Source organism: Xiphophorus couchianus, chromosome 8 (assembly GCF_001444195.1).
Source record: "Xiphophorus couchianus chromosome 8, X_couchianus-1.0, whole genome shotgun sequence".
NCBI classification, from domain to species: Eukaryota; Metazoa; Chordata; class Actinopteri; order Cyprinodontiformes; family Poeciliidae; genus Xiphophorus; species Xiphophorus couchianus.
This window is the reverse complement of record NC_040235.1, coordinates 8586153-8612593: the sequence shown is the minus strand read 5'-3', so window position 1 is coordinate 8612593 and position 26441 is coordinate 8586153. Positions and strand designations below refer to the sequence as shown.

Below are 26441 nucleotides of genomic sequence, written 5' to 3'. Positions count from 1 at the left end.
GGTAAACTTGTGTTATTCTCCGTTACTGGATAGAAATGTATTTTGAAACTATTACATAAGTGGGTTTTGGTTCAGTAATTGTGTAAAAAAAAAAAAAGGTCTGTAATACTTTAATTGTTACAGATTTATACTTAGGACTTCTTAGTTGCAAGCAGAAAAAACAAAAACGAATCCCACAGAAGTCAGAATTCCAATATTGTTAGTTAGAAGTCCCAAGTTCAATTTTATAATTTAATCTTATAAATCTATTCATTATCTTCTGTACAATCGTTCAAGCAAAAATATGTTTGTCTTGTGTTTTTTTTATGTCTTATTTTGATGTTTAAGTACTTAATAATATGGGTGTTTCACACTTTGATACAGTTTTGTGTCCAGTCCATCTATGATATTTGAATCTAACCAGAGACAATGTTCTGTTTATGTTGTGCCTGATCAACAAAACAAAAATTCTCCATTATGCATATGACTATAATGCAAAAAATGTTTTAGAAGAACGTGGAGACAGATGGTCTCAGATTGTGCACAGTTTCACTGTTGCAGCACCAGAACAAGATTCCAAACCCCCACTGCCAAACACATCCAAGATACACAAGAACAGCTAAAACTGAGAGAGAAAAAACGGAGAGAAAACAGGGTTAATTTATTGAACCAATCGACACCCACACCTCCTAACATCTCACTTAGTCTGTTGATTCACCTCCTCGACACATCACACCCTCTGCCACATCTCGGCTAAATGGATATCAGAGAGGGCTTAGTCCTGACAAAATGGCTTTCTGGGAAGGTAAGTGTGGTCGACACCTTGCAGTGTGTGAATCAGGACACAAGCCCTGATGCACAATATCAAATAGAGTCCACAGGCACTCTAAGTCTTTGCTACAAAACAACATAAAATTGGTCTTTTGCGGTTCTTTCTCCCATTTCAAAAATGGTAGAAAATGCTCAATGAAGCAGCAGTGGGATAAAGGATTATTTGTGCAAGATGGTTTTATTTGAATATGTGTAGCTAATTCATACTATGTGCAATTTTGAAATGTTAATAGCCTGCATGGGTAGCATGACAAATGGATACTCAAGTGGTCACTGTGCACACATGGTTTATGCATTACCCACAACTTTTATGTTTGTTTTATATAATTTTTTTTTTTCTTGTAGACTAACATCAACAGCAAACAATCTCTCAGGCCAGTCTTGATTCATGTGTTTTGACGACCCGCCCTGGGAAGCCGACCCCGTGTTTGAGAACCGCTGCTCTAGACACTCCGGTTCAACAGGTGGCGGTGTGAAGAGGAACGCCCCTCCCTCCACTCCTGCTCCAGCCATGTCAGCTACTGGTCAGTTAGTTTTCAGTTGGTACCCCACTCCTGCACTCTGAAGTAAACCCAGTTCGGCTTTCTGATTTCATTTCCCTTCAGTAATAACTTTCTTTGATCAGAAAAACAAAGTCTTCAGAAGATCACTTCAACTCCCTCTCACGAGAAAAAAAAAAAAAAGAGTTCACAAACCCTTCAGTTTTTGTTCAACCGTTATTTTTCTGGTCAGTTGTTGGAAAGGATACTTTTGCGTCGTTAAATGACAACACGAAGGTTCGGCGTCAAAACTTGCTAAACTAGAAGTCGACCACCACAAAACAAAGAAAGGCTACTCCAGGTTGGCTTTGTTTATGTGAAACTTGATTTATGCCGATCCATACTGGGCTTTTGAGGGTTTTTTTTTGTCGCTTTAACCTGCTAGTTAGTAGCACTTTATGAAAACCAGCTAGCCAAGTTGAGCTAGCTAGTGTTGCTGTAATGTGTTACCGCTGTTGTTTTTTTTTCTTTGTGGGGGGAAAAAAAGCGCTTATAAAATGTTCAACAGTTAGCAGTGTTCAATAAAGGATACTTTGTATTATTTCGACAACATCCAGTGCTGTTTGTTGCTGTAAACGAGTTTACCGTTTCAGTAACTGTTGGTTAAACTCTTCTTTGAACTTGTTCGATAAAACTAAACATACTTAGACTAAGATTTATTTTTTAAAATCCCAGTGATAGTCATTCAAAACGTGTTTCTTTTTGTAACGTCCACCATTTTCGGTGTTTTTCATGCTATTGTAATGACACAGCCCTTCACTAAATATCATCCCATAAAGCTGAACATTGTAAAACAGTGATTTTGCCCCGATGGCCCAAATTGTCAAGTTTAGAGCACTGGGGTTCAAAAAGGAATAATATATTTCTTAAGGGGTTTTTTTTCTGCTTAATAAGACCTAGCATTTTATTGAGTACATAAATCTGTTCTATTAAAGCAACAAAATTTAATTTCCCAATTTTTTTCCTTGTTTTTGTACGATTATATAAGCTAATTTACTGAACTAATTCCATTAAATGAAAGCTAGTCTTAGAATATGCAAATTTGTTAGACAGACTGAAATACTTCCAAGTATTTATTTCAGTTAATTTAGGTTATTACGCCATAAAGTTGTTGAACAAACATACATAAGATGAACAAAAAGAGTAGAGGCAAGCTTAACAAAACCTCTACAATTCCCTGGCAGACAACTGTGATGTCTTAATAAACCACAGCGTTGTTAGAAGTGCACAGTTCTAACTGTTTGCTGTTTGATAAACAGGTTGTGTGGCATGAAAAATATGCATGAAGCAGGCCGGCGTTCCCTCGGAGTCTCCACTGAGCTGAAAGGCACACACTACCTGGCTAAAACGAGATAACGGCGAACCCCGTTTCACCTGCATCATGTCCTCCGACGCTGAGCCAGATCCCAAAATGCCCGTGAATCCCCCTCCTCCAGAGGTGACCGATCCCAACAAGCCTGGCCGACGGACCAACCAGCTGCAGTACATGGAGAAAGTGGTGGTGAAAGCTCTGTGGCGGCACCAGTTTGCTTGGCCGTTTTACCAGCCTGTTGATGCAGTCAGTCTCGGGCTACCAGTGAGTAATCTGTTTGTTTTTTGTTTTTTTTTTAGCTCACATTGTTGCCAGATAAGAACTGCCCTGCATTGTCAGTCATACCCGGACAGACTGTCTCTTACATCCAAACTCGCCTCTATTTCAACAGGACTATCATAAGATCATAACATCTCCCATGGACTTGGGCACCATCAAGAAACGCCTGGAGAACAACTACTACTGGAGTTCAAGCGAATGCCTGCAAGACTTCAACACCATGTTTACCAACTGTTACATATATAACAAGGTTAGGAGCTTCTTGGTTTAAAGAAGGTAAAGTCCTGGATATTTAAGTCCTAACTGATTTTTCTCAATCCTCCCGTGCAGCCTACCGATGACATTGTGCTGATGGCTCTTGCCTTGGAGAAGATTTTCTTGCAAAAAGTTTCCCAGATGCCTCAGAAAGAGGAGGAGATTGTTCCTCATGCAGGCAAAGGGAAAGGCAGAAAAAGCATCCCTCCAGGTAATGTCGCTTCTGCAAACGGCTGATGTGAGGTGAGACGTACAGCGCATTGCAAAATAATTCGTACTCAGATTCTGTCACATTATAATCATAAACGTCACTTTATTTTATTGTTTTTTTCAGAATTTTCTGTTAAATAATTAATAAGATTCAAACACTTTATCTTTGAGAGTTTTTATTAAGGCCTGGTATAACAATGAGAGCTCTGTCTGCTTGTTGGCACCAATACCAGTGTGTGTTGATCTTGAAAACACCCCTCTCTCCTCACACACTCAAGATGAGCTGTACATTCCAACAGCTGGTGCAAGACTCCCAACTTGCACCTATTTGTTGATGTCCTTCAGACACTCTGCTCTATTTTTACCTAATCATTAACCATTACATGCATATAATAAAATACAGAATCTAAAGTAAAATTTCTAGATTTCCATCCTTTTGAGTACAAATAGAATGTATCATTCATTCACACAAGACCTTCACAATACATCTAAAACATCGTCCAGTCAGGATGCGACTCAAACGTGTGTGTTACAGCAAAAAGTCCTACTGACAGCAAGCCTTCCTCCTTTCAGGAAAAACCAGAATCAAAACAAACAAACCTGGGATCTCAAACGACTAAAACTGTTTAATCTTCTAAACATGAATCAAACATCAATTCCACATATGAACAGTCCAACACACAAGGACAAACAATCAGAATTTACAGCCAGTGCATATTTCCTCACCATCAAAAAAAAAATTCAGCCTATCCTCATATTGTCTTTTCTCAAATTGTAAATATCAACTCTTAACTGAAGCTTTGGGATTTTTAAGAAAATTTCCATTAATGTCATTTTAATCATGTTTTTTTCCCCAAAAAAATATTTACAGAAGTGTCAGGGGTCACACAAGATAATACAAAAATTATTTGTGCCACTTCAATAAGCGGTTTCTGTCATCGGAGGCCTGGCACTTCCAGGAAGTTACATATCTTTTTTTTTTCTCTTTTGTTTTTTTCTTGTTTACTTGCACTATATTTGTGTTGGTCTGCATTGTAGTTTGACACAATCTAAAAATTTCAAGAGGTGTGAATACCCTTTGCTGCTCCTTTCAGAAAAAAGGATGAGGCCTGAAGGCACGGGCCGAGCAACCACTCCTACCAAGAGCGACTTTGAAGCAAGGGACATTCCAAACCCAAACACAGAACATGGAGGACTGAGGGAGCAGCTGAAGTACTGCAGCAACATCCTAAAGGAGATGCTGTCGAAAAAACATTCCGCCTACGCCTGGCCATTCTACAGGCCTGTAGACGCTAAAGCTCTGGGGATTCACGATTACCACGACATCATCAAATACCCAATGGATCTCAGCACTGTGAAAGTAGAGCTACTTTTTTTTTTACCTTTATGTGGATTGAAGTGTAATCTTGGCATCACTTAAAGGATTTCTGTTCATCTGCAGAAAAAGATGGATGGAGGAGAGTACCAGGACGCGCAGCAGTTCGCTGCAGATATCCGCTTAATTTTTTCCAATTGCTACAAGTACAACCCCTCCCATCACACTGTGGTCGGCATGGCCAGAAAGCTTCAGGTGTGTTGCGAATTATAATACTGTATTATTTTTTTTAGTAATTCTCTCCATTTCATGCTTGCTTATGGATGCTTGAAGGGAGTGTTCGAACAGAGGTTTGCTAAGATGCCAGATGAGCAAGTGGGGGTCACCGCTCCCAGCTGCACCATCAGCAGTCCGGCTAGTTTGGTCAGATCTGAGTCAACAGTGGAGGACTCCACCCGGTTTGCTGAGGCACGAAAACAGGTGGGCTTCATCTGAAAGAAAAAAATAATTGTTTTTCATAAAATCAAAGATGCTCATCTGACAAATCTGATATTTACAGTAGATTTGAGAGATGATGCGGTGCTTTTATTGTCCGATAAACCGATTCTGTGTTGTTTTTGTGGCTGCATTTTGTATTGCTTTATTTACAATGTGAAGGAATTTATAATGCCCAGATGTTTGAAACAGAAAGTTGCCCAGAGTGTCCTCCACTAAACATATTCATGAAAACCCACCTGGACGATGGACTTTGAGGAGTCATCTATTTATTTATTTATTTATTTATTGACATGAAATGTTGTGTTCTTTTCCATTTTGCAGAGTAGTTTAAAGAAATAGGCCCATAGACAAGGGTGATTATTAGTTCTACTTGTTTAAAAGACATTTTATCAGTATATTTTCTGCACTAAAATACAATTAAATCAACGGTTAGATTTTTTTGTTACAATTTCATATCAGTGCAATAAAATATATGTTCTCCACATCTTCTCCAGGGGTGCTAATGAACGGAAGGTGCTATTTGTAACATAGATATTGATGTGTTAACTGTGTTGCGTTCCCTTGCAGATGTGCCCCAGAGCCATTTTCACACGTGCACTTAAATGTTCTAGAGATGTTCCTGATTGGTGAAATATGTGTCAATGAATTTCCACAACGTCCGCTTTGGACGCCTGCAAGACATTTTTCGTTTGAGTTGAATGTCTGGAATGTCAGCGGGTGAGATGGCAGATCTCGCAGAGTGTTTACTGCAAGTTAGCCAGCGTGCTTCCAGTACAAAATGGCTGCTTCAATCTCCTTTCTGCTCTCCTGATTTGTTGATCTCTGCTTCCTTTTTGCCAGGAAGGAGCTGTAGTAAAGCACTGAGTGTAAAAATACACTGATTTCCTCAGTGTATTTTTGCGTTGTGTTCTGCCATTCCACCACATTTCTAGAGTGTTCCTAACAGAAAATGTCTAAATCAAAACCTGCCAGAACATTCTCTAGAACTCTGGTGTTCATGTGTGAAAACGGCTGCATTTCTTTCTTCGCTACCGTGTTTTCAACATCTTTGGCTTCTTGGTGCTTTTAATTGTTTTGGAGCTTTATTAGAAAGGCTTCACCACATAAAAATAATGTTCTGGTGTTTTTCTGCCTAGCTAAAGACCATTGACGGACAGCATGCAGCCGTTTTTCAAACCCCAAACCTGCGGAAGGAGAATGACCAGAAAGAACATGGCGGGGATGTACCTAAAAGTGCTTCAAACCCTATAGTTCGGTATGATTATTGACTTAGTGCTGTTTCTATACATTATATGCACGTTTACTCGTACTTTCTCTAATTTCAGGAATCCATTGAAAGAAAACAAAGATTGGGATTTGAGAGAGAAAGCTTTGCCGGCTACACACGAGGAAAGACGGGATTCAGACAATAAAGCCTTGCCGATGACGTATGAGGAAAAACATCAGCTGAGCCTCGACATCAATCGCCTTCCTGGCATGAAGCTGGCCCGCGTGGTCGAAATCCTTCAAGCGTCGGAGCCCACCATGTGCACCAATAACCTGGATGAGATTGAGATCGACTTTGAGTTACTGAAGCCGTCCACTCTGCGGAAGCTCGAGCAATATGTCAGAACGTGCCTGTTCAAGAAATTCAAAAAATATCAAAGTAAGTAAAGCATATTGGCACAAAGCTATTCTTGAATGATTTGATAATAAGATTTTGATGGTGCTTTGTTTCCTTTACATTCTCCAGAGAAGACCAGCAAAAGTGCCTCTCAGTCTGTCAGCACAAGCAGCAGTTTGTCGGATTGTGCCTCCACCAACTCAAGTTCGGAAGACACTGACTCATAATCTTTGTTGTTCTCTATTTATATCTCGCTCTGAGGACCAAAAGTTGTTACATGTTAACGTTTGTTGTTTTTTTTTTATCTGTTTCTGTACATATTTTAATTGTTGAAAATAAACCTTTCTACCTTTTTTATTCAGTGTTTTTTTCTAATGTCTAACGTCTTAAAAGTTTCCAAGAATCGTTTTATGGTGTTCTTTTTAACATTTATTCAATAAGCTTTGTCATTGTGCTATTAGGCTTTTTGACAGCTTTTCACTTATGATCATAAAATGTTGGCGTCATAATTTAAGCCTGTTGCTGAAATTAAAGATGCATTTGTCCTAATGTATAACATCTCGTAGGCAGGAGTTTTTCTGTTCACCTACGGAGTTAGTCAGGGCTCTATGTTCAGTCCCTTGTTTGATGTGATATACAGGTGCAAAAACAGCAGAAATAATGCTTTAGAGTGGCCATAACAAATTCCTTGTACTTATTTTTTGTTATTTGTTTTTTTAGTAAATTATTGCTGTCCCGAAGGACAGAGAGCCAAGGAAAAGTCCCCACGTCTGCCAGAACCGAAACACTTGAACCGCTGTACAGTTGTACCCTGACACCAACACTGCTCTGAACCTGATGAACAAAGGTGAATAAAAGCTCTTCAAAGTGCTATCTTATTTTGTGAAATAGTTTTAAATGAACTGAAGCCTCTTAAAAAAATTCAAAGCAGAAGAAAACTTTAACATAATTTCTTTAAAACTGATGAATGACGATTTTTTTGTTGTTGCTAATGGTTCCACAATTGCTTTTTTGAAGTAACCAGGGACAGCAGCTGTGGTTAGAGTAATATTTATCAGGGAGAGAGAGAGAGAGAGAGATAAAGAGATGAATCCAGGGGTGGAGCTGCAGGGGGCACTTTGGGGCGGCGGGCCCCCTGCCCAGGCCTAGTTAAGGTTTGCATTGGAGCCGCCTGGAAGAGCATCTTCCAGTTCCTCCAGTTTGTGTGAACAGCGGCGCGCGCGATATACGCCGAGTTACAAAGATCCAGAGGTGCACGTGGTGCTGCGACACCCGCTGCTGTGTGCTCGGTTCAACGAGTCAACCAGGCTTCAGGCTCTGAGTTGAAATTGATAAAGTGTTAAAATGATCCGATCGCTACCCGCGGTTCTGAACTGATTTGAATTTGTGTTAAATCAAGTCCAATCTCCAGATTTTAGATTTCTATGTTGTTAGAACATCCTGCACAACGAGGATGATCCAAAACACAACAGTAAATCTGAGAATTAAGAGTTTCTGGCAGAGTCAAACCTAGACATTGATCTCTTTGAGAAAGTTAAATTCAGTAGGTTATTTCCCAGAGTATGAAAAAAGGGTTGACTTCAAAATGTGTGTCTTAACACAGGAGTTTCCCTTTTTGAATTGAAATTCCGAAATAAATGACATTTTCAGTAATTTACTATGTTCCACTGATTCAATTTCAGATCTGTTCTACACAACAGGCAGCTGATGTCTAACAACACCATCTTTTTCCACCTTCTGTGAATGGTTAGACTGTGACAAAAAGCTGCACTGAATTACACATTAGCTGTGCTTCCAACAGGCCTGCCAACTGCTCTGCACAAACTGGCACAGTCCAGTCCTAACAGCTGGTCCTGCCACCAGTTTCTGCTCCACTGGATCGCAGCATGCGCGCACTTTGAAGCACTCCATATCTGCAGTTGGGGAGTTGTAGAGAAATATGGTAGTGAGGCACTGGCTGAGAAAAGACTGAGCAGTTCAGGATTCTGCCAGGAGGGGGCTATCATAGATCAGCTTGGAGGTTGCTTCTCTTTGTGAGATTTTAAATGAGCAGAAGTTTGGTTGTGACTATGTATCCAATGCATTTCTTTCATTCTGGTTTACATAAAATATTAAATCTAGCTTTAAATAATCAAGACAACTGTTAAATTAAACTTTAGTTTTATGGGGAAAAGCCTGCTGTCCTGAGTGCATGCTGCAGGATGATTCACTCTCTGTGACCCGCATTCCCATCATGCCGTATGGAAAATGCCATCCTGCAGCGCACACCGGCCTCAGGTCATGATCGATCGGTGCCACACCTCTAATGACAACAGCTCAGTTCTCCCATTGCTGGCCCCACTGCCACACGTCCAACTCCACATATGGTGCACAAGATTGATCGCTTTGATTAACTGGTGTCTGCTTTTCTTTTAACACCCCATCCCAAAACCAGTGGGAAGCAAATGAAAACACTGTTACTGTTGGCTTTCTGTCAATGTTGCTCTGGATCGAGATCCACTGAGCGAAATCCAGATGAACACACTTCTGTTTGGTGCTCAGTTCATGCTAATGTGGCATCTTAATTGAAAATTAGCTGATAACTGTTCTCTGGGAAGCCAGCGCCTCTTCTGCTTAATATGTTCAATTTGTATGAGGCTTTATGGTGCTTATTAATCTGTTCTAAAGCCATTACTTATGGTTGGAGAGGTTTTGCTGAACTGGTTGATTTTTAAAGACTTGTGTCACATGTACAGAGCATGCTCAGTTCAGGAAGCTGCTAAGGAAGCGAAGAAGCAAACAATGACACTGACCCTGCAGCTCTGGGCTGAATCTGGAACACTGTTAATCATGCTTCATCTCTTTGCCAGGCATGAGTACATTAATTAATGTATGTATTTATTTATTTATAGATTGTAGTAGTTTATTCCATCTTTTTTTTATTTTGTAATTAAATTACTTTATTTGTTTATTTGTTGAGGTATTTTTTATCTGTTGTAGTTTGTTCCATCTTCATTTGTTACTTATTTTATATTTGTACTTGTATTTTATCGCTATTTGTTTGTTGGCTTGTTTATGCTATGCATTCATTCATTTGTTTAATTAAGTATTCATTTGTTTATTTATTTTACTTTATTCTTTGATTCTTTGCATCTCTTCTTTGTTTCTTTCTATTTATGACTCCTTTAGTCCTTCACTGCATGCCACTTGTTAGGGTCCATCACTCACTCCCAACCACTTCCTCCAGTGACAGTGTAATAAAACTCCTAATCATGCGGCCCTGGAGCATGGATGAAACCAAACAGGCCTTAACTGGGTACCCTCCTTGTATTTTCCTGAAATAATTTGGCCTTGGTGCGTCTGTCTTGGGAAGATTTAGATTGTTTACTTTTAATAGAAACTGTTGAGAGCAGCATATTGCCATAATTGCTTTAGAACCACAGTCTGGTGGTGCTGAAAGCCACAAAATTCCTTGGAAATAGCCGCAAGTTGATTCTCTGTCTCTTCCACTGACACTGATTCCCTGTCAGCATAGCAACACAGCTCACAGTGAACAAACCGCCTGCATGGAGACTTAAAAGCCATGTTTTAGGCTCACAGGACGAGAAAAAGCCCTTAAAGGTTAAGTGATCTCATGGCTCTGTGGCCACACTCAAAGAGTATTTATACATCACAGATTTCACTGTGCAAAGGCCATCCTTTTATGCAACTCCCTCGTCTTCATGAGAATAGCACTGCATATTGAAGCTCACAGAGTTAAATGTCTTGCTGGGATATAATGAGGTGCATTAAAACACAGCCTCGGCTCTCATTAACAGTCATTTTCTGTGCTGATATCAGGGCCTCTTAAATGTCAGGGCTGTTGGAAGTTCAGGGAAGCCTTTGCTAAAAGGTTGCAACATCAGGGGAACCACAAAGAAGGAAATTTCCAAAGCTTTCATTTCACATTGAGCCCTTAGCAAGTTTTCATGCCTCCTCGACTTCACATTTTGTCAGGTTAGACGAATGTATCTTCATAAAATTGTATCCACCAGACCAACACAAAAAAGAGTTAAGCTGGGAAGTGGAAGACAAAATGATTAAATCATATTCAACTTCAAAATACTTTATTCATCCCAAATAGAAATGACATGTAGCTCATATTAACTCGAAATTCTTCAAAGTTATTGTAGATGGTGATGGCTGTGGACAGGAAGGATGTGCTTTTTACTTCCATATCCCAAAGTTTGTGTTACTTTATTACATACACTATCAAATAGACAAATATTTGTGGTTAACCAAATGTAAAATATATTTTTTTTTAATTAAGGGACATGAATCATCTAAAACAGATACGCTTGGTCATATGTGAGGAGAAAAGCCAGCTTTGATTTGAGCCGGAAGATAAATTGGCTAAAAAGGTTCCATCCCAGTGGGAATCCTGGAGCTGGGGAGGCGCAGTGATGAGTGAGCAGAGAGCGTAATGAGACATGACAAAAGCCATTTAACCATGAACAGGTGGCATACTGATGTTAGTGGCAATTAAGTGTTTAATTGACCAATTGTGATTGTTTGATTTACAAAAATGACATTTTGGCAGAAACGGAAAAAAACCCGACCTCAACGATCCGAGCAGGAGTGAGATATTTAGAAAGAAAAGCAATAATAAAAAGCTGTTGACTTCGCTGAATCACAGCAGGCATTGGCTGTGTCCGTAATAGATTTTAGAGAGAATAAAGAAGAGGGCATAGAGTTTTCTCTTTTTTTTCTGTCAAGTATGGCAGACATGAACAACATATTGACCTGCTAGCTGAAAACCAAAGTGGGGAAACTTAAGCTTGCATGAGTTGATATTTGGAACACTTTAGAGGCAGCAGGTGTAAGTTTTAAATACCAGCAGCACTGGCATTCAATCGCCTCCTGAACTAAAATCCAATAACTCTTCGTGTTTTGGCTCCACTAACACCACATGGGGTAAAAAAGTCTAGCTCTTTAAACATTTCGTGCTGCACTCTGTGCTGTAATATCTGTTTACTCTGTGTTTAAAAACAACACAGCTTGGGTGGATTTTTCTCAGATTTAGCCCGAGGTAGAAACTGGCTTTCATCAGCTTGAAATATCTGACTGAGTGATCCGTTGTCTGCTATCAAATACTCAGTTCAGATTAAGAATTTCACAAAACACTTTCTAAATAACAGCAAAAAAATGTCTCCCAATATTTAAAAAAAAGAGGGAATTATAATTTAAACAGAATATTATTAGACCTTCTGGCAGAGTTCAAATATAAACTCTGGCATTTTTTTGTGCGCTGACTCAGCTGTATGCTGACTCTTAATTTTTCCTCTTTAGGTCCAAAAGTAATTACTTCAGTTTTGTTTCTGTTCTGCTGAAGAAAGATATGGCATATCAAGGCATTGATCTGGTATATGCATCTGCTCAGTGTTTGAATTGTTCATGGTCACCTGGTGACATTGTAATGTGAAGCTGTGTATCATCTGCATATGGTCTAATCTTTTTAATAGTTATAATGAGAGCTGGCGGGAGCATGTAGATATTAAAGAAGAAGGGCCCAAAGATGGAACCTTGGGGTTCCCCATATGCGATTTTCGCCAGCTTTGATTAATAAAAGTTAACTATTGACAGAATACTTTCCCTCATATAATCTGACATACAGTATGTTGTACAGTTTGACTGGAAATCAAACAAATCTGTTATAAGAGGGAAGAAAACTATATAAGTGTGTTCAGTTGTTGTAATCAAACTTGAGTTCACATTTACCGTTGATTGTACTAAACTCGATTAACCTGAAACCTGGTTGGATTTTGGTGTCATGTCCACATTTGCAGCTTTTAGCCACATTTTGCATAGAGAGGATGGAATGGCCTCACTGAACTCCATTATATGCATACTGTCCCCCAGTAAAAGCAGAGCAAATATGAGACAGCAGAAAGAACTATTTGCATGACAATGCCAGCACAGTCAAACACAAATGTTTTGTTGCATTTTGGGCTCTTGTTTACACAGTGACACGGTTTTGATCACACAAAAATACACAGGTTTAGCTCCAGAATGAAGCATCGGCTCCTACAGGCCTCCTTGTCCCCTAAAGGGACCCTTGTCCCTCTAGGGGACAAGGGTGTACCGAACCCTTGTCCCTTAGCTGCCTATCTGCAGCTAGCGTTCCGGGCGAGAGGCGGGGTACACCCTGGACAGGTTGTCAGTCTGTCACAGGGCAATTCCGCTGTTGTATAAGCACATTTTTCTTGGGATATGCAACAAAGAATATTTTCATAAATGATTTTGTGTAAACAGTAAGTTGAAAGAATATGATCCTATGTTCAGTCGTTTTTAATACAAGTTTGTCGTGCAGCATCTTCAACATGTTATTGTCCACTGCCTGCATCATATTATTCTGCTTGTTTCCCCAGATTAGTTGAACAGCGAAATACAGTGCATGTGATGCCTCTGATATGTGTGTGCTCATGTTTCAGCAAAAATATGTTCTGAAAGAGGCTATAGACATTATAAAAACTGGACAGTTTGACAAATTTACTGAAAGGACAACATGGCAATGGCCAGGGAGGCTACCATGAGGCTGACAGCAATGCTAAAGGAATTGCAGGAATTTCCAACAAGGACTAGTTTTGTTCTACATGTGACAACAGTCTCCTCTACTTTCCATGTATCTATGGTTGTGAAATAAATGCCTGCTAGAAACCTGAAGATAAAGAGGGATTTTATTTTTCAGAATGATAGCGAGTCCAAACGTGCTCTACGTCCGAATTCATTCTAGGCGGACGACATGAGTGAAGGACAAATAAAGTTTTGCCATGGCTGAGCCAGAGTCCAGAAATAAATTCAACTGAAAATCTGTTAGGGTTACATGAAGATGGCTATCGGCATGAAATGTCTTCACTGTCTGATAGATTCGGAGAGAGTTTGCAAGACAGAGTGGGGAAATATTACCAAGAAGAGACGGAGCGTTGCTAGACTGCAACCGAAGGAGAATGAATGCTAAAATTGAATCAAAAGGTGCTTTAGGAAGGTAGTGGTTGAAAGGGGGCATGATTCTGTAAGGTTATTGCTTTTTGTTTATTTTTCCATCCATCCATCCATCCATTTTCTGTTCACCCTTGTCCCTAATGGGGTCGGGAGGGTTGCTGGTGCCCATCTCCAGCTACGTTCCGGGCGAGAGGCGGGGTACACCCTGGACAGGTCGCCAGTCTGTCGCAGGGCAACACAGAGACATGCAGGACAAACAACCATGCACACACACACTCACACCTAGGGAGAATGTAGAGAAACCAATTGACCTGACAGTCATGTTTTTGGACTGTGGGAGGAAGCCGGAGTACCCGGAGAGAACCCACGCATGCACAGGGAGAACATGCAAACTCCATGCAGAAAGACCCTGGCCGGGAATCGAACCCAGGACCTTCTTGCTGCAAGGCAACAGTGCTACCAACTGCGCCACTGTGCAGCCCTGTTTATTTTTCCTTCAAACTGATTTTTGCTTGTCATGGACACTGACCCCATGATGCCACTTTTTACTGCAAGGAGATTTTTAACATAAAATGGAAATCACTGGACATGCATGTAAAGATTACCACCTGTCTGGACAAATCGATAGTTAAATATAAAAGACTTTTATTTGAAAGAAAATTTCACGGTTGTTAAAATGTCAAAGAACCGTGTGGAAGGAAATGCTATGAGGGTGGAAGATGAGGGTGGTGACTTCTCTTTTCATGAAACTGAGGTTTTTGATATATGGATGAAAATAAAAACACTTCCAAAACCTTTACATGTTTGTTAGAAAGGTGGAAATAAAGATAGATTTTTCCAGCCTCACTGAGTCCAAGCATACACCCAAATCAACAAAAAAAATGGCTTCATGAAAGGAAAATTGCAGTTTTGGAATAACATAACTGAGTACAGTGCTAAATAACTAACTGTACAGTAGGGATGACCTCTCAATCTAACTGAGTAAAAGTTTTTAAAGATAAGATGTCCGTGTGCATAGACTCCTACCAAGCAATAAAAGCTGAAGTTAAACCAAAAGCTTTATTAAATAAGGAGTTGTAGTCATACTTTTGCAACTGGATCATTGCTTTTATTTCCCTATTCTGCATATGTTTGTTTTTTTTCTGTTAAATAAATGTTTTGTAAACAATTAATTAAGTCTGCACTTACATAATGTTTCACTTCCATTTATTTATAATCAGTGTAGGGCGAAGGCAAACAAAATCTTAATTGAACGCCTGCAGTTCGCACATTATCCATCAGGGGGCGATAGACAACTCTCACTTTCCGAGTTCCAAAACACTGAAACTCCCATGTCTCTCTTTCTTTTCTTTTTTGTATGGAGTGTGGATCCACTTTGGGAAAGTCGGGACACACTGTCCGTGTTGTAAGTTTGCAGGGGATACCACCGGGAAGCTGTGAGCTCATTTTATCTCCCGAGTCTGGAACGAATCTGAAACGGGGGGCAACGGGTCAAACGTGAGCAGTGGGTTGTAGTTGGGACCACAGAAACGTCTCCGTGCCAAAAGAAACCAGTGAGAGAAGCGCGTGAGGAAAGGGAGCGGAAGAGAACAGGGGCTGTAAATCTTCACCGCGGTGTTTTGGCGCGTGCGCTTAGGTTCGATACAAAGTATCAGAAACGTGACGTTTAACGGAGGTGAATGTAAACACGAGCTCCTCTGTTTTTTTGTTCCCGCTGGACATGTTTCCGCTCCTTGTGAGCGACGTGTGGGCTGTGGACTGAGCTACTGTTCTCTGCCTGCTCTCTCTGTCTTCACTTCTCTGCGTAATTTTATTTTTGTGCTATAAAAATACTGAAAGTTGGCGTTTCCCCCCCCCCCTGCACGCCTAGTTGTGACGAAACGTAAAATGCAAATGCGGTAAGTGACACCGGGCTTTGTTCAGTATTAAACGACACTTCACCCTGCCCACATTCTCTGCTGTTTGGATTGTCTGACGTACCGCTACATCCAGCTGTTCGCTTTTTGTTTGGGAACTGGATTTTCTGAAATAAACTTTTTTTTTTGGCTTTGAGAATGAAGAGAAGAAAATTCTCCTGAATTTTTTTTGTCTCTTTAGCCTTCATGCTGGGACCACAGGAGAGCCGACATGCAGTGATACAAGCTCAGCGTCTTACTGCTGTTAACCTAAAGTTGTGACATCACATCATTACAGAAGTCACAGTGAATGATCAAGAAACCCAGAGCGCAAAGGAAGCCGACCAGAGTGCCTGCTCGTGCGCCGAGAAACGCAGCTCTCCGCCGGCTGTGAAGCAGTTCCAGGACTCGGTCAGTTTTGCCAGGAGGGTCTCCGGAGCAGAGATGGAGGAGTGGAGACAATGCGGGCGGTGGTTGATAGACTGCAAGGTCTTGCCCCCGAACCACCGGGTCGTGTGGCCCTCGGCGGTCGTGTTCGACTTGGCACAGGCGCTGCGGGACGGGGTGCTCCTGTGCCAGATGTTGCATAACCTCTCCCCCGGATCGGTTGATCTGAAGGAGATCAATTTCAGGCCCCAGATGTCACAGGTAAGTCTGTGCAAAACAAACTTCAAAGAGATGATGGGGGTTTGGTTTACGCCCCAGACTCTGTTCTTGATTGCACACACATTTTGCACTGCTCTATATAGGAGTAAATCTACGCAAATTAGAGTATCACCTGAAAGTTAATAAAAGTGAAACTCATTTCTTAAACACATAGTGATATGATTCCAACCATTAGTTTTGTTACATTTGCTGATTAATGCAGGTAATCTAGCAATAACCTTAACACAAATGTGAGATCATGGCCATGTTCTGGTATTCACAATTATTTGATTGAATGCTGAGTTGGCAGTCGTCCAGCAAGCTGTCAGTGACACCATTCATGAAAGGTCATTAATAAGGAAGCTGGCTGTTGAGAGTGCAGTATCAATCTCCCTGTTGTAAAGTTCAGTGGAAGGAAAAAGTCTGGTACAAAAAAAGATGCACAAGCAACAATGATTATTGGAGCTTTTTCACTCACAGTTTTTCCTTCCTCTAAGCCAGGGGTGTCAAACTCCAGTCCTCGAGGGCCACTGTCCTGCAGTTTTTAGATGTGCCACAGGTACGAAACGCTGGAAGGAAATGGCTTAATTACCTCCTCCTTGTGTAGATCAGTTCTCCACAGCCTTGCTAATGACCTAATTATTCTATTCAGGTGTGGTGCAGCAGAGGCACATCTAAAAGTTGCAGGACAGCGGCCCTTGAGGACTGGAGTTTGACACATGTGCTCTAAGCTGTTAATCAGTGCTTTTGGACACAGCACTGTGCAAAGATCTAGCTTCTTTAGCCGTAGTCTTTTAAGGGTTTGACATACGTCTCTGGGTTTCGAACCCAAGCTCTGGGTATGCAAGCCACTTGGAGTTTGTGAATAAGCAATGTGTGTCCATAGCATAACATTTCTGTATTAAATATATATATATATATATAGTATTCTTCCATAATATTGGCTTATTTTCATTAGCTCTAAGCAGTAATTATCAAGCTGAATAGCAATAAATGCTTAAAATAAATACGTTTTTTGCTGATATCCTTTTAGATAATTTTGATTCTCACCTGGCCAGATATCCACTGAGGTGTTCTGTAATTTGCTTTAGATGTCTTCAACACGATTCCTCCAGAGCTTCCCGTCAGGTCAAGCCCACATCTCTGTTGTTGCAGAACTGCGGCCTGTGATAATGCAATGTGCATGCAGCAATACGGAATTTGTACGATCAAGTTCAGTTTTGTCCTGGATGAAAGAAACAATTGATCACCTCTGTAGGTGTGGGCTGTGCTTTGTGTTTGCAGCAGCAGTTTTATCACAAACCCAATCATGTACATGCAAACCTCCTGCAAGGTCTGAGCGTTTCGTTGCCATTCACCTGTCTGCCAGAAATGTTGCCTCGTCAGCGAAATGATCATGCAGTTTTGCTGCGACTTCAGCATCTTCTCATCTGCTTCAAAGGATGTTACCTCAACTTTATCAATCAAGCCAGTTGTGCAAGTGGGAAAAGATATGTTGCTTAAAAAGAGGAAGTTACAGATTTTATTCGTTTAATCATTTACACTGAGATGTGGAAGTTGCAGCTTTGCCACTCTATTTAGGCAGTTATGAGGAATAGAAACAGGATATATTATTTTGCAAGCATTTTAAGGCCACTTAGAATTTTATATAAAGAAAATAAATATAACAGCTCCTATTCTTACTCATATATTAGTATACCAATGCAGAAGTGTTTTTTTTTTTTTTTTTACTTCATTTCCATTTTGTTTATAATAAAGCTGAGGAACTGTAGCATAGTTTTACTGAAATAAAAGCTTTTCATGAGTAAGATATCAAAATGTTACTTTATAATTTGCCTATTTAAGCAGTACATTTTAATAGTAAGGAATATAAGTATCTTTTTTGTCCAACTCTGGGAACATTTAGGTGACCAACAGAAAAAATAAGAGTAAGAAATTGTTATTTTATATGATCAAACTTACAACGAAGAAGAAACAATACTGCTTACTTCAAAATTGCAATGTTGCAATATCTGTGCATTGAAAGCAGCAACAGCCTACTAGAAATGTTTAAAAAAGATTGCACTGCTAACAGCAGAGATGTAAACACTTATTGAGTTTGAGTTTATAGTGAGCTGTGAGGGTTATAAAGTGTATATGCTGATGGGGGGGAAGGATATGCAATAATGCTACTTTCTCCACCTCAGATGCAGCAATCTGTCACTGAAGGAGCTCTCAGGTTTTGCAACAACTTCATGCATGGGAAGGCAGACATTTTTCAACAGTATTCTCTTAATCTCTATTTCTACACAGGACAATTCTTTTTAATTCTAAATCAATTTAATTCGTCTCAATTGGGTGAACATCAGAAAATTCTCCAAATTAAAGCTTTCTTTATACCGTATATGTGCCACATGCATGAAAGATATCTGTATGAAGATGTGAAGCTTTTCATGGATGATTCTGTACCCATGGAGTGACCTTAACACAATAGGCAAACTTGTCCCTGCAAAGGAGAATTTGGGAAGAGTAGCCATCCTGATATATACTTAGACTAAGATTACACATGAGCCGAAGTGGTTTTATGATTACATTGACGTGCCTCCGTTTGTCTAGAGCTTCCCATTCACTTAATCTTGTTTATGCTCCCAACATCAATATGAGGAAGCATTTGGTTCCTCAGGAAGTTAACACGACCGCAGCAGTAGAGTGAAAAGTGCTCTGTGGAAAATCTTTCATTCTGCTTTCATTCACTCCCCAATCTGATGATGCCAGTAGGTCTCTGTTGCTGAATGTTGAGTCATCTTTGTGAAGGTTGGCTGGAATTCTGAATAAAAATTGCCAGTTTGGAGAAAATAATTTTGATTATTCCTGTTCTTATGCTACAGAGGGAGTCGAAACGGCTATCATTCGAGAGCAGCGGGTATTTGATGCCTTGTTTGTCAAATATTCTCAGCACACCTTCGCTGACCTGCTTCTGTCACAGTAATGTGTGAATATGTGTCACATGAGTCTGTCTGCTTTGCACCAGGATTCACCGCTCTCCCCTTTGCATAAGAAAAAGAAAATCAAAATTTGTATTTCCGGTCATTCAGTTTAGTATAATTAAAGTTCAATTAAAGAACTTTAACACTTTGATACTTTGATTTATACGATTGAAACTTCCAAGAAGCCCAAAAACAAATTGAATGTCTTGCATCTTTTGTGACTTCACATGAGAATACACTCTGAATCTAGGGCTATAGGTTGGAAAAGCGGCACTTTTCTGACTGTTCTCTGAGGCACCTGTGCTTCTGCCTGTGCTCTGAGGCCAACTGTAGCCCTCACTTATCAGCTCCAGAAGCTATGGACGTCCATGATTACAAGGCGAAGGAGAGGTCTGGATGGCACCCTTTGATCCACCCACTAATTGCCCTCCCGGTCCTTCTGAGAAAATCTGCAGCAAGGGTGGAAGAGGTGTCCTTAGTGACAAATTGGGTTAAACAAAACCCTGGCAGGAGAACGGTAGTTTGTGATTTATGATAAGGAAAAGGTCAGAGAGTGTGTGTGTTCTGATACTTGGAAACACACAACCTGAGTGACTTAACCAAATGAGAAGGATGTGAAGCAGAGAGGACATCTATCTTGCTTATAGCTTCTTCTGTGAAAGTTTTGTCAGGCTTGCAGCTTTCCATAGTTGATTTGAGTTTGGGGAATATGCAAACAAGTGTTTAAAGGATAAAGATGAATTAAGTGGCGATTTTTAACGTGAAGAGAGGGACGATGTTGGCAAACCGTCTCCCCAGTTGAGAAATTTAAAAGCACAGTCTACCTGTAATTCTTCAAAGGCTTCTCAGTTTTATGACTCTTATGGACATGCTGGTTTAATATTGAGCACAGAAATTAAACATTAACAAACTGAAACAATTTCCTTAACCTTTCCTATTTCTTGTTAGTCATCTACATTAGTAATGCTGACAGGCGCCTATAGTTGGCTGGAATGCTTAATTTTGTCATAAATTTTATAAGACATTTGTAAAAGACCCACTTTCTATCTGTGGTTTGTTAAAAACGCAACAGAAACAGAGCTGGTATACAAACACGATCTGGTTCCCAGTGCAAAACTTGGATATCAGGTAGAAGCACAACAACAAGAATTGCCAGTGGTCTAATTAATTCTATCAAAATCTATATTCTGAGGAACTGCAGAGTTACTTATCAAATGTGTGTAGGGAGTAGAAGTTTAAGATATTTTTATGTTTTTATCTGTGCAGACAGGAGTTTAGCTGACCCTTATTTATATAGCCCAATAAATCCTTCATTGTGTTCTCATCGTTTATTCATCTTCACCTCAAGGTTGTAAACAGAAACCTAATGAGCACTGGTGTTTGCAGACTCTCAGCAGCTCAAATTGTGTGAGCTGATAGTGCAGCGCCTCAAGCTGTGTCTGGGAGACGAGAGAGGGCTTTGCTCTCTGTAGCTTTTTTGTGTTTTGCTGTATTGTTTTTTCCACATCTGATTCTTTGATATATTTTTTTTCTTCCCCGACTCTGTCAATGAGGTTACTGTGAATGCCTTTGGGATGACTAAAGCAGATATGCATGTAGTACCATGCTTTTGTTTTCAGTGTGCTTGTTATGTTTGAAATTGCATGCGTGAGTGAGAAATGTTCCAGTACCTGTGTTGTGGCTGTATGCCAAGCCAGTCGAGCTCTCTTGAATCCTCCCAGTTCTCTGCGGGGCTCCAGATCCCACACAGCGCCTGCTGCTTCCAATCACTGCAATCGAGGTTCTTTCTTTTTTGTCCTGCTCCCACCTGACAGATTAGCTGATGACAGCAAGTAGCAAGAACTGATTTGAAATCGACCATTACACCCTTGCCTGGCAAACCAGGCTTTTCAAAAGAAATTCTTATCATTATAGCAAATAAGATTCAGTTTTTTTAAGGCAGTAAATCAAATTTTAGATTATAAAAAAATAACCCAGAGCCCATTTATAAAATCTCAGCCTTTTTAGACCACATTCTCCAACTTGTTCCTGTGAGCTGTCAGTCAGCCTTGTAGAATTGCAGAAGAAAGTAAATGACCACTGTTATCTGAGTCTGTTCTTTACAGTCATGGTTCTGCATTAGAAGAGAAAAATCTTTAGCTTTTGATTCAGTTCTGAAACACAATTTTGCAACAAGATATAATAACTCCATTGTTCATCTGCTAAATAAACAACCTGCTGCAAGTTTGCTACCAAGACAGATTGTCTGGCTTAGTAACCAGTTAGCATCTGCATAGACATTAACTTCTGCAGTACTGCTATGACAGTTTCTACTTTTGCATGAATCCATGTTAAAGTGTATTTTGTGTTCAAACTATTAAAATGGATGTAAGTTATGTATTCACAGATGTAGGTTATTTGCCGTTTGCTTGATGACAAATAAAAATAATGGCTGCCTTCCTCGGCTAACAAAACAAAACAAAAAAACCTCACTGCTGTTTGACCCTCACAAAGTTGTGAAAGTGGCTACTGTTTTTTTTCTCACCTGCCATAATATTGGACTGTTTTTTGTAGATAATTGAGGCTGATCTCGTTATCCTTGTTTTTTTTGATAAGACTCATTTATCGTCTTGTCTGGATTCTGTTTGAGGTTGCGAGTGGATGTACACCACACTGTGGCTTTTAATGGCCGTCATTCAGTGAGATGAGCTGGAAATCCCAGAGAGCGACACTGACATCTCAGACTAAGTCCATTTCATCCTCTCCTAATCAGTCCTTTGATCGCAGCGTACTCTGAATATTCTCTCTAGGTTGAATTTCTAACCCTGAAAACCACATTTGATCTCCGCTGGGCTAGAAGTGAGATCAGAAAGAACCATATCAAGAGAATAAATCCAGCTTGTTCTCACATTTCGGTTTACGACTAGAGAAAGACGGAGGATGGCAGTGGCTAAATTGCCCAGCCACCTCCCAGCCTCCCCTAGGGGTAATTTAATCTCAGCGTTGGGTCTACTGTTGACCCGTGACCCCAGTGCTCACCGGAAGCAGGTAATACTGTTAATGGAGCTCATTAGAGATCCACACTGGTTTGAACAGCTGGGATAGTGCAGCTGAAAGCTAATGGGATTGACAATAAGGGAATGAGTCCCAGCACAGGGTTGTCTAACCTTTTTATGAAGTGATCCTGCTCTTAAGGTCACAAGAATCTTTTAAAGAGAGTTTTTGTTGCTGTTTTTTGTGGCTTCAGTGACACTTGCCATCCTTAGCTAGCCATTTCTTCAGGAGAGAAAAGTAGCTTTGTTGCTGTTCTAATTATGAAACGGCAAAAAATGTAGGTTTGCAAAAACCCGCAATCAAGCTTTTAATTTCTTTATATCAGAGTTTGTGATTTAGATTGTAAGACGAGCCTCAGTTTGACACCAACAGAAGCTAAGGGAATTTATTATTCAGCCATAAATCATTGACGTATGTGGCTTTAGGGCTTTAACCACATGTTTGAGCACTGTGCTGCAACTCTCTTTAACCCTCTCTTAACATTCTCCCTTTTGCAAAGAAAAGTCCGACTGATGAAACAGTAAAATTACAAAACAAATAGCACAAATGCAACATTTTCTGCATGCCTGTGACTATGTTTCTGACATGCTTTATCAATTAAAGAATTAATTTATCAATTAAAGAATAAATTGCCTTTAATTGCTTCTGTATTTAATCAGGAATTCTGGCCAAAGAAGACCAGGGTTTCAAGCTTAAAGTTTTACATTAATATTAATATATATGAAGAAAATGAAACCGAGAACACACATTGATGTTTTCTGAGACATGATAATAGTTTCTGGATAATAAGTCATGTAGTGATGCCTGCAGCACCTGGTAGGCAGTGTGAAGCTTGTCAACAACCTGCCTTGAGAGAGCCAACTGAGTGAAGCATGAAGGTGTACATAAAAGCACACCTTTAAAATCTTCCTTTTAAATTGGTCAGATAATGAGATGTACATTTTATTATGTCTATAATGTCACTATTTTAATGCTCTGCTACAAGTCAGAGTTGCCTTTATATGGTGATAGGATGTAATGCCAGGAACATCAATCAGATATAGTACAATGGTTGTAAAATTGCTAATTATTTCTGCAACCATTAAGCATAGTATGTCATTATTGAGTCTAGGAAGGATCACATCAACCATTGACAAGCTGCAGAAGTTGATGTTCAGTTTCACTTATTTAGGACAAACGCCTGTCATCAGGATGTGGCTTTGATATAATTGAGCTTCTGTGTCCACATGACCTAAAAACATACATTGTAACGTAGAAACAAGTGGAAAACACTAAACAGAGGAGGACTTTACATGCCTGCGTCTAACTGCTTCTTTTTAAGTTAGTGCAATTTTATTTAATCCAGATGAGACTCATCCTCTTAAAGTTAATCTGTGTGTCAGCCATACAAATCAGACATTTGAATAGCATTAATATTTCTAAAGGAATGCCTGGAGGGGCATTCAGTGTACATCTGTATTTGTGATACTACGCTGCGACTACTGTTCAAACTATAAACTGCTGGTAATTTTGTGTATAAGCCCCCTTTTGTTGTTGCAACAATGGCCATGGATATGTTATAGCAAGGAGTTTAGGCCTGGATCCTCAGATGGTTATGGAAGAGGATCAGCTTTGTGTCAGGATTTATTTAAAACATCTTGGTAGTTTAAAGATTTCATAATGTCATGCAGTCAATCATTTGAAGTCTGGAGCATCAGAAAAAAAAAATCAGACCAAAACACCACACACCCTCTACCATGTTTAATAATTAACATGATGTAATTGGCATTTGTGTATTTTATAAGGTAAAGTAAAAGCTTTTGTTTTACTGGTATAGATATTGATTTATTATTATTTTATATAAAAATCGCCACTGAAAGATGGACAGAAATTAAAGGTTAAAGTTCAAAACATTTGTAGTGTTTTGCTAAACAACTCTGTTTAACATGGTGCTAACACGTCAACAGCTCTCCATAATAATATGCTTTTATTAGATGTACAAACAAAATTACCCCTTGCTTCTCATCATCTGTCTATGTAATATTTTTTTATGTGCCATGCGATGCACTCCTTGTGATCTCTGAGCTGTAAGAGAAAAATATTTCTATTTAGATTAAGATGTTTATGGAGCAGGGAGTGTTGCGTCTCTTTTCTTTATCACTTTCATTATTAAGATAGCATCTGGTGGTATACCATAGTCTCTGATAAGAATAAATCAATACGAAGCGGTAAAAGTTCCCATTCTGCAGGAAGAATGCAGAACAGCATTAGTTGAGACTCAAATGGTGAAACGGTTAAGTAGCTGTTGTCAGTATACATGAAGTGCAAATGGATTCTCACACTTATAGTTTTGCAGCACTGTGAAAAATAAAAATGGAAGTAAATTTTGAAATTTGAAATGTTTCAATGTTCGATGCTGTAATTATTAAGTTCGATTAGCTGCCAAAATTGGACAATATTTTAATTATAAAACTCAATTTCTGTCGGATGATAACTAATACACCAGAAAATGAAATCATTTTGTTAAAGAACAGCTGGAAGAGCCGGTTAATCGGTTCCATGTTATCATTAATATTTGCAGAGGACTGCAAACCTATCCATGAAAGTGAATTGTGCACTGGTTTAACCCTGGAAATTTGGTGTTTAATTTTTCTAAAAATTGCAATTTAGGTCTAATATGTTGCCTTGCAAAAGTGTTAATACATTTTCAATCTTTCTTCTAGTCAAACCTCAATGTGTTGAACAAAACTGAACAGGATTATTATTATTATTATTATTATTATTATTATTATTATTATTATTATTAAGAAGTCCAGCTTCCTGTAGGACCTGAACTCTGTGTGTTGGAACAATCTACCACTTTCTAGGAACTATTAGAAGTTGTTTTGTAAAATCAAAAGGACTTACAGTTGAGTGTGCATGTATATTTTTCAGCTCTAATTAAACATAAGGACCTCTTTATCCCCCCAGCGAGCAAAAATAATCCTGTCAGACTTTGAGTTTATACTCAGTTGTCCACACACCAATGAGATAATGGCTAAAAGTCCCCACAGAGTAGAAAGCTGACCCGAAGAATTAAAGAGTGTAGAAACTTTGATGATGGTATCTAATAAAACACAAAACTGTGTTTTATTGCTAACTAGGTTCAAACATTGCAGAAAAACATACATATATATAAAGAGAATTTGATTAAGAAGCCAAATTCTTCTTATTTGGCACTGACCATGAATCATGGTCAGTGATTCATATTTTCTTACTTTTGATCTCTTTTTTTTACCTTAATAACTCAAACATATCCTCCTTTTTTCTTACTCATTTGATCTTTGTAACACTGGTGATGGTGTTACTGCATCGTGATGCACACTGTAGAAATGTGGTCCACTGTTTTTTCCCCCCGCATACTGCACAGACTGTGCATGAGTCAGCCAGTCTGTTCTGAAAAACCAGAGCCACATATTTTATCAATCACATTTAAAAACTCTGCTCCACCTAGCGCTTGTGGTACATTAATGTCCATCTTTCTTCTGTTTGCATTCCTCAGGGACGGCTTATTGTCTGAGATGTGAGTGCTTATGTGTTTTATAAGGGGAACTCCAAGCTGACTTAATCCTTTGATTGAGAGGTGATTCAAGTGATGTCATGTTGAGGCAGATTAAAGCTAAACCTCAAACTTCAGTGTAATTTATTGGAATAACCAACAGTGGATATCTGGTGTTCATGCGGGTTAGGGACCACAACCATCCGAGTATAGCTAAAACCTGCAAATATTTAGACTGCCTCTAAAAATGCGTTTAACTGCCTTTCTTTCTTTTTTTTTTTACCCCTCCAGGGGGTATTTTTGTGGGCTCTAGTGTCCCTCATATGATAGTGGGCTGACAGGAAACGGGGAAGGAGAGGGGGGAAGACATGCGGCAAATGTCGTCGGGTCCGGGAGTCGAACCCTCGACGGCCGCGTCGAGGACTCAAGGCCTCCAAGTACGGGTCGCGCTAACCGCTACGCCACCACGGCATGCCCCATAACTGCCTTTCTTTAATAGTTAAAACTCCAACAATACCTTCAAATGCATTAATATGCATTTTAAGCTAATATCTACAATCTTCCTTATCTCTGCTTTTAGAGGTATAGCCAATCAACACCAAGA

At 39.6% G+C, this 26441-nt stretch overlaps 2 protein-coding genes across 13 annotated transcripts in view; both read left to right on the top strand.

Annotated features, from left to right (window-relative positions):
* The first annotated feature begins 1295 nt into the window (after nucleotides 1-1295).
* LOC114149500 (bromodomain-containing protein 3-like) lies at nucleotides 1296-7691 on the top strand. Its single transcript, XM_028025427.1, has 10 exons — nucleotides 1296-1650; nucleotides 2609-2925; nucleotides 3053-3190; nucleotides 3271-3406; nucleotides 4500-4765; nucleotides 4847-4975; nucleotides 5054-5200; nucleotides 6355-6473; nucleotides 6544-6863; nucleotides 6951-7691. The coding sequence occupies exons 2-10, from the start codon at nucleotides 2731-2733 to the stop codon at nucleotides 7046-7048; spliced, it is 1548 nt and encodes a 515-aa protein (XP_027881228.1). The 5' UTR covers nucleotides 1296-1650; nucleotides 2609-2730; the 3' UTR covers nucleotides 7049-7691.
* A 7429-nt stretch (nucleotides 7692-15120) lies between these two features.
* vav2 (vav 2 guanine nucleotide exchange factor) overlaps nucleotides 15121-26441 on the top strand; it is a 204796-nt gene continuing 193475 nt past the window's right edge. For 6 of the 12 annotated variants that reach the window (XM_028025415.1, XM_028025417.1, XM_028025420.1 and 3 more), the window contains exon 1: nucleotides 15122-16324. In XM_028025415.1, the coding sequence (XP_027881216.1) occupies nucleotides 16121-16324 (204 nt within the window). In that variant the 5' untranslated portion in view covers nucleotides 15122-16120. Of the gene's footprint in view, nucleotides 16325-26441 lie in introns of all 12 variants that reach the window. The other 6 variants (XM_028025421.1, XM_028025418.1, XM_028025411.1 and 3 more) reach the window with 5 other exon arrangements.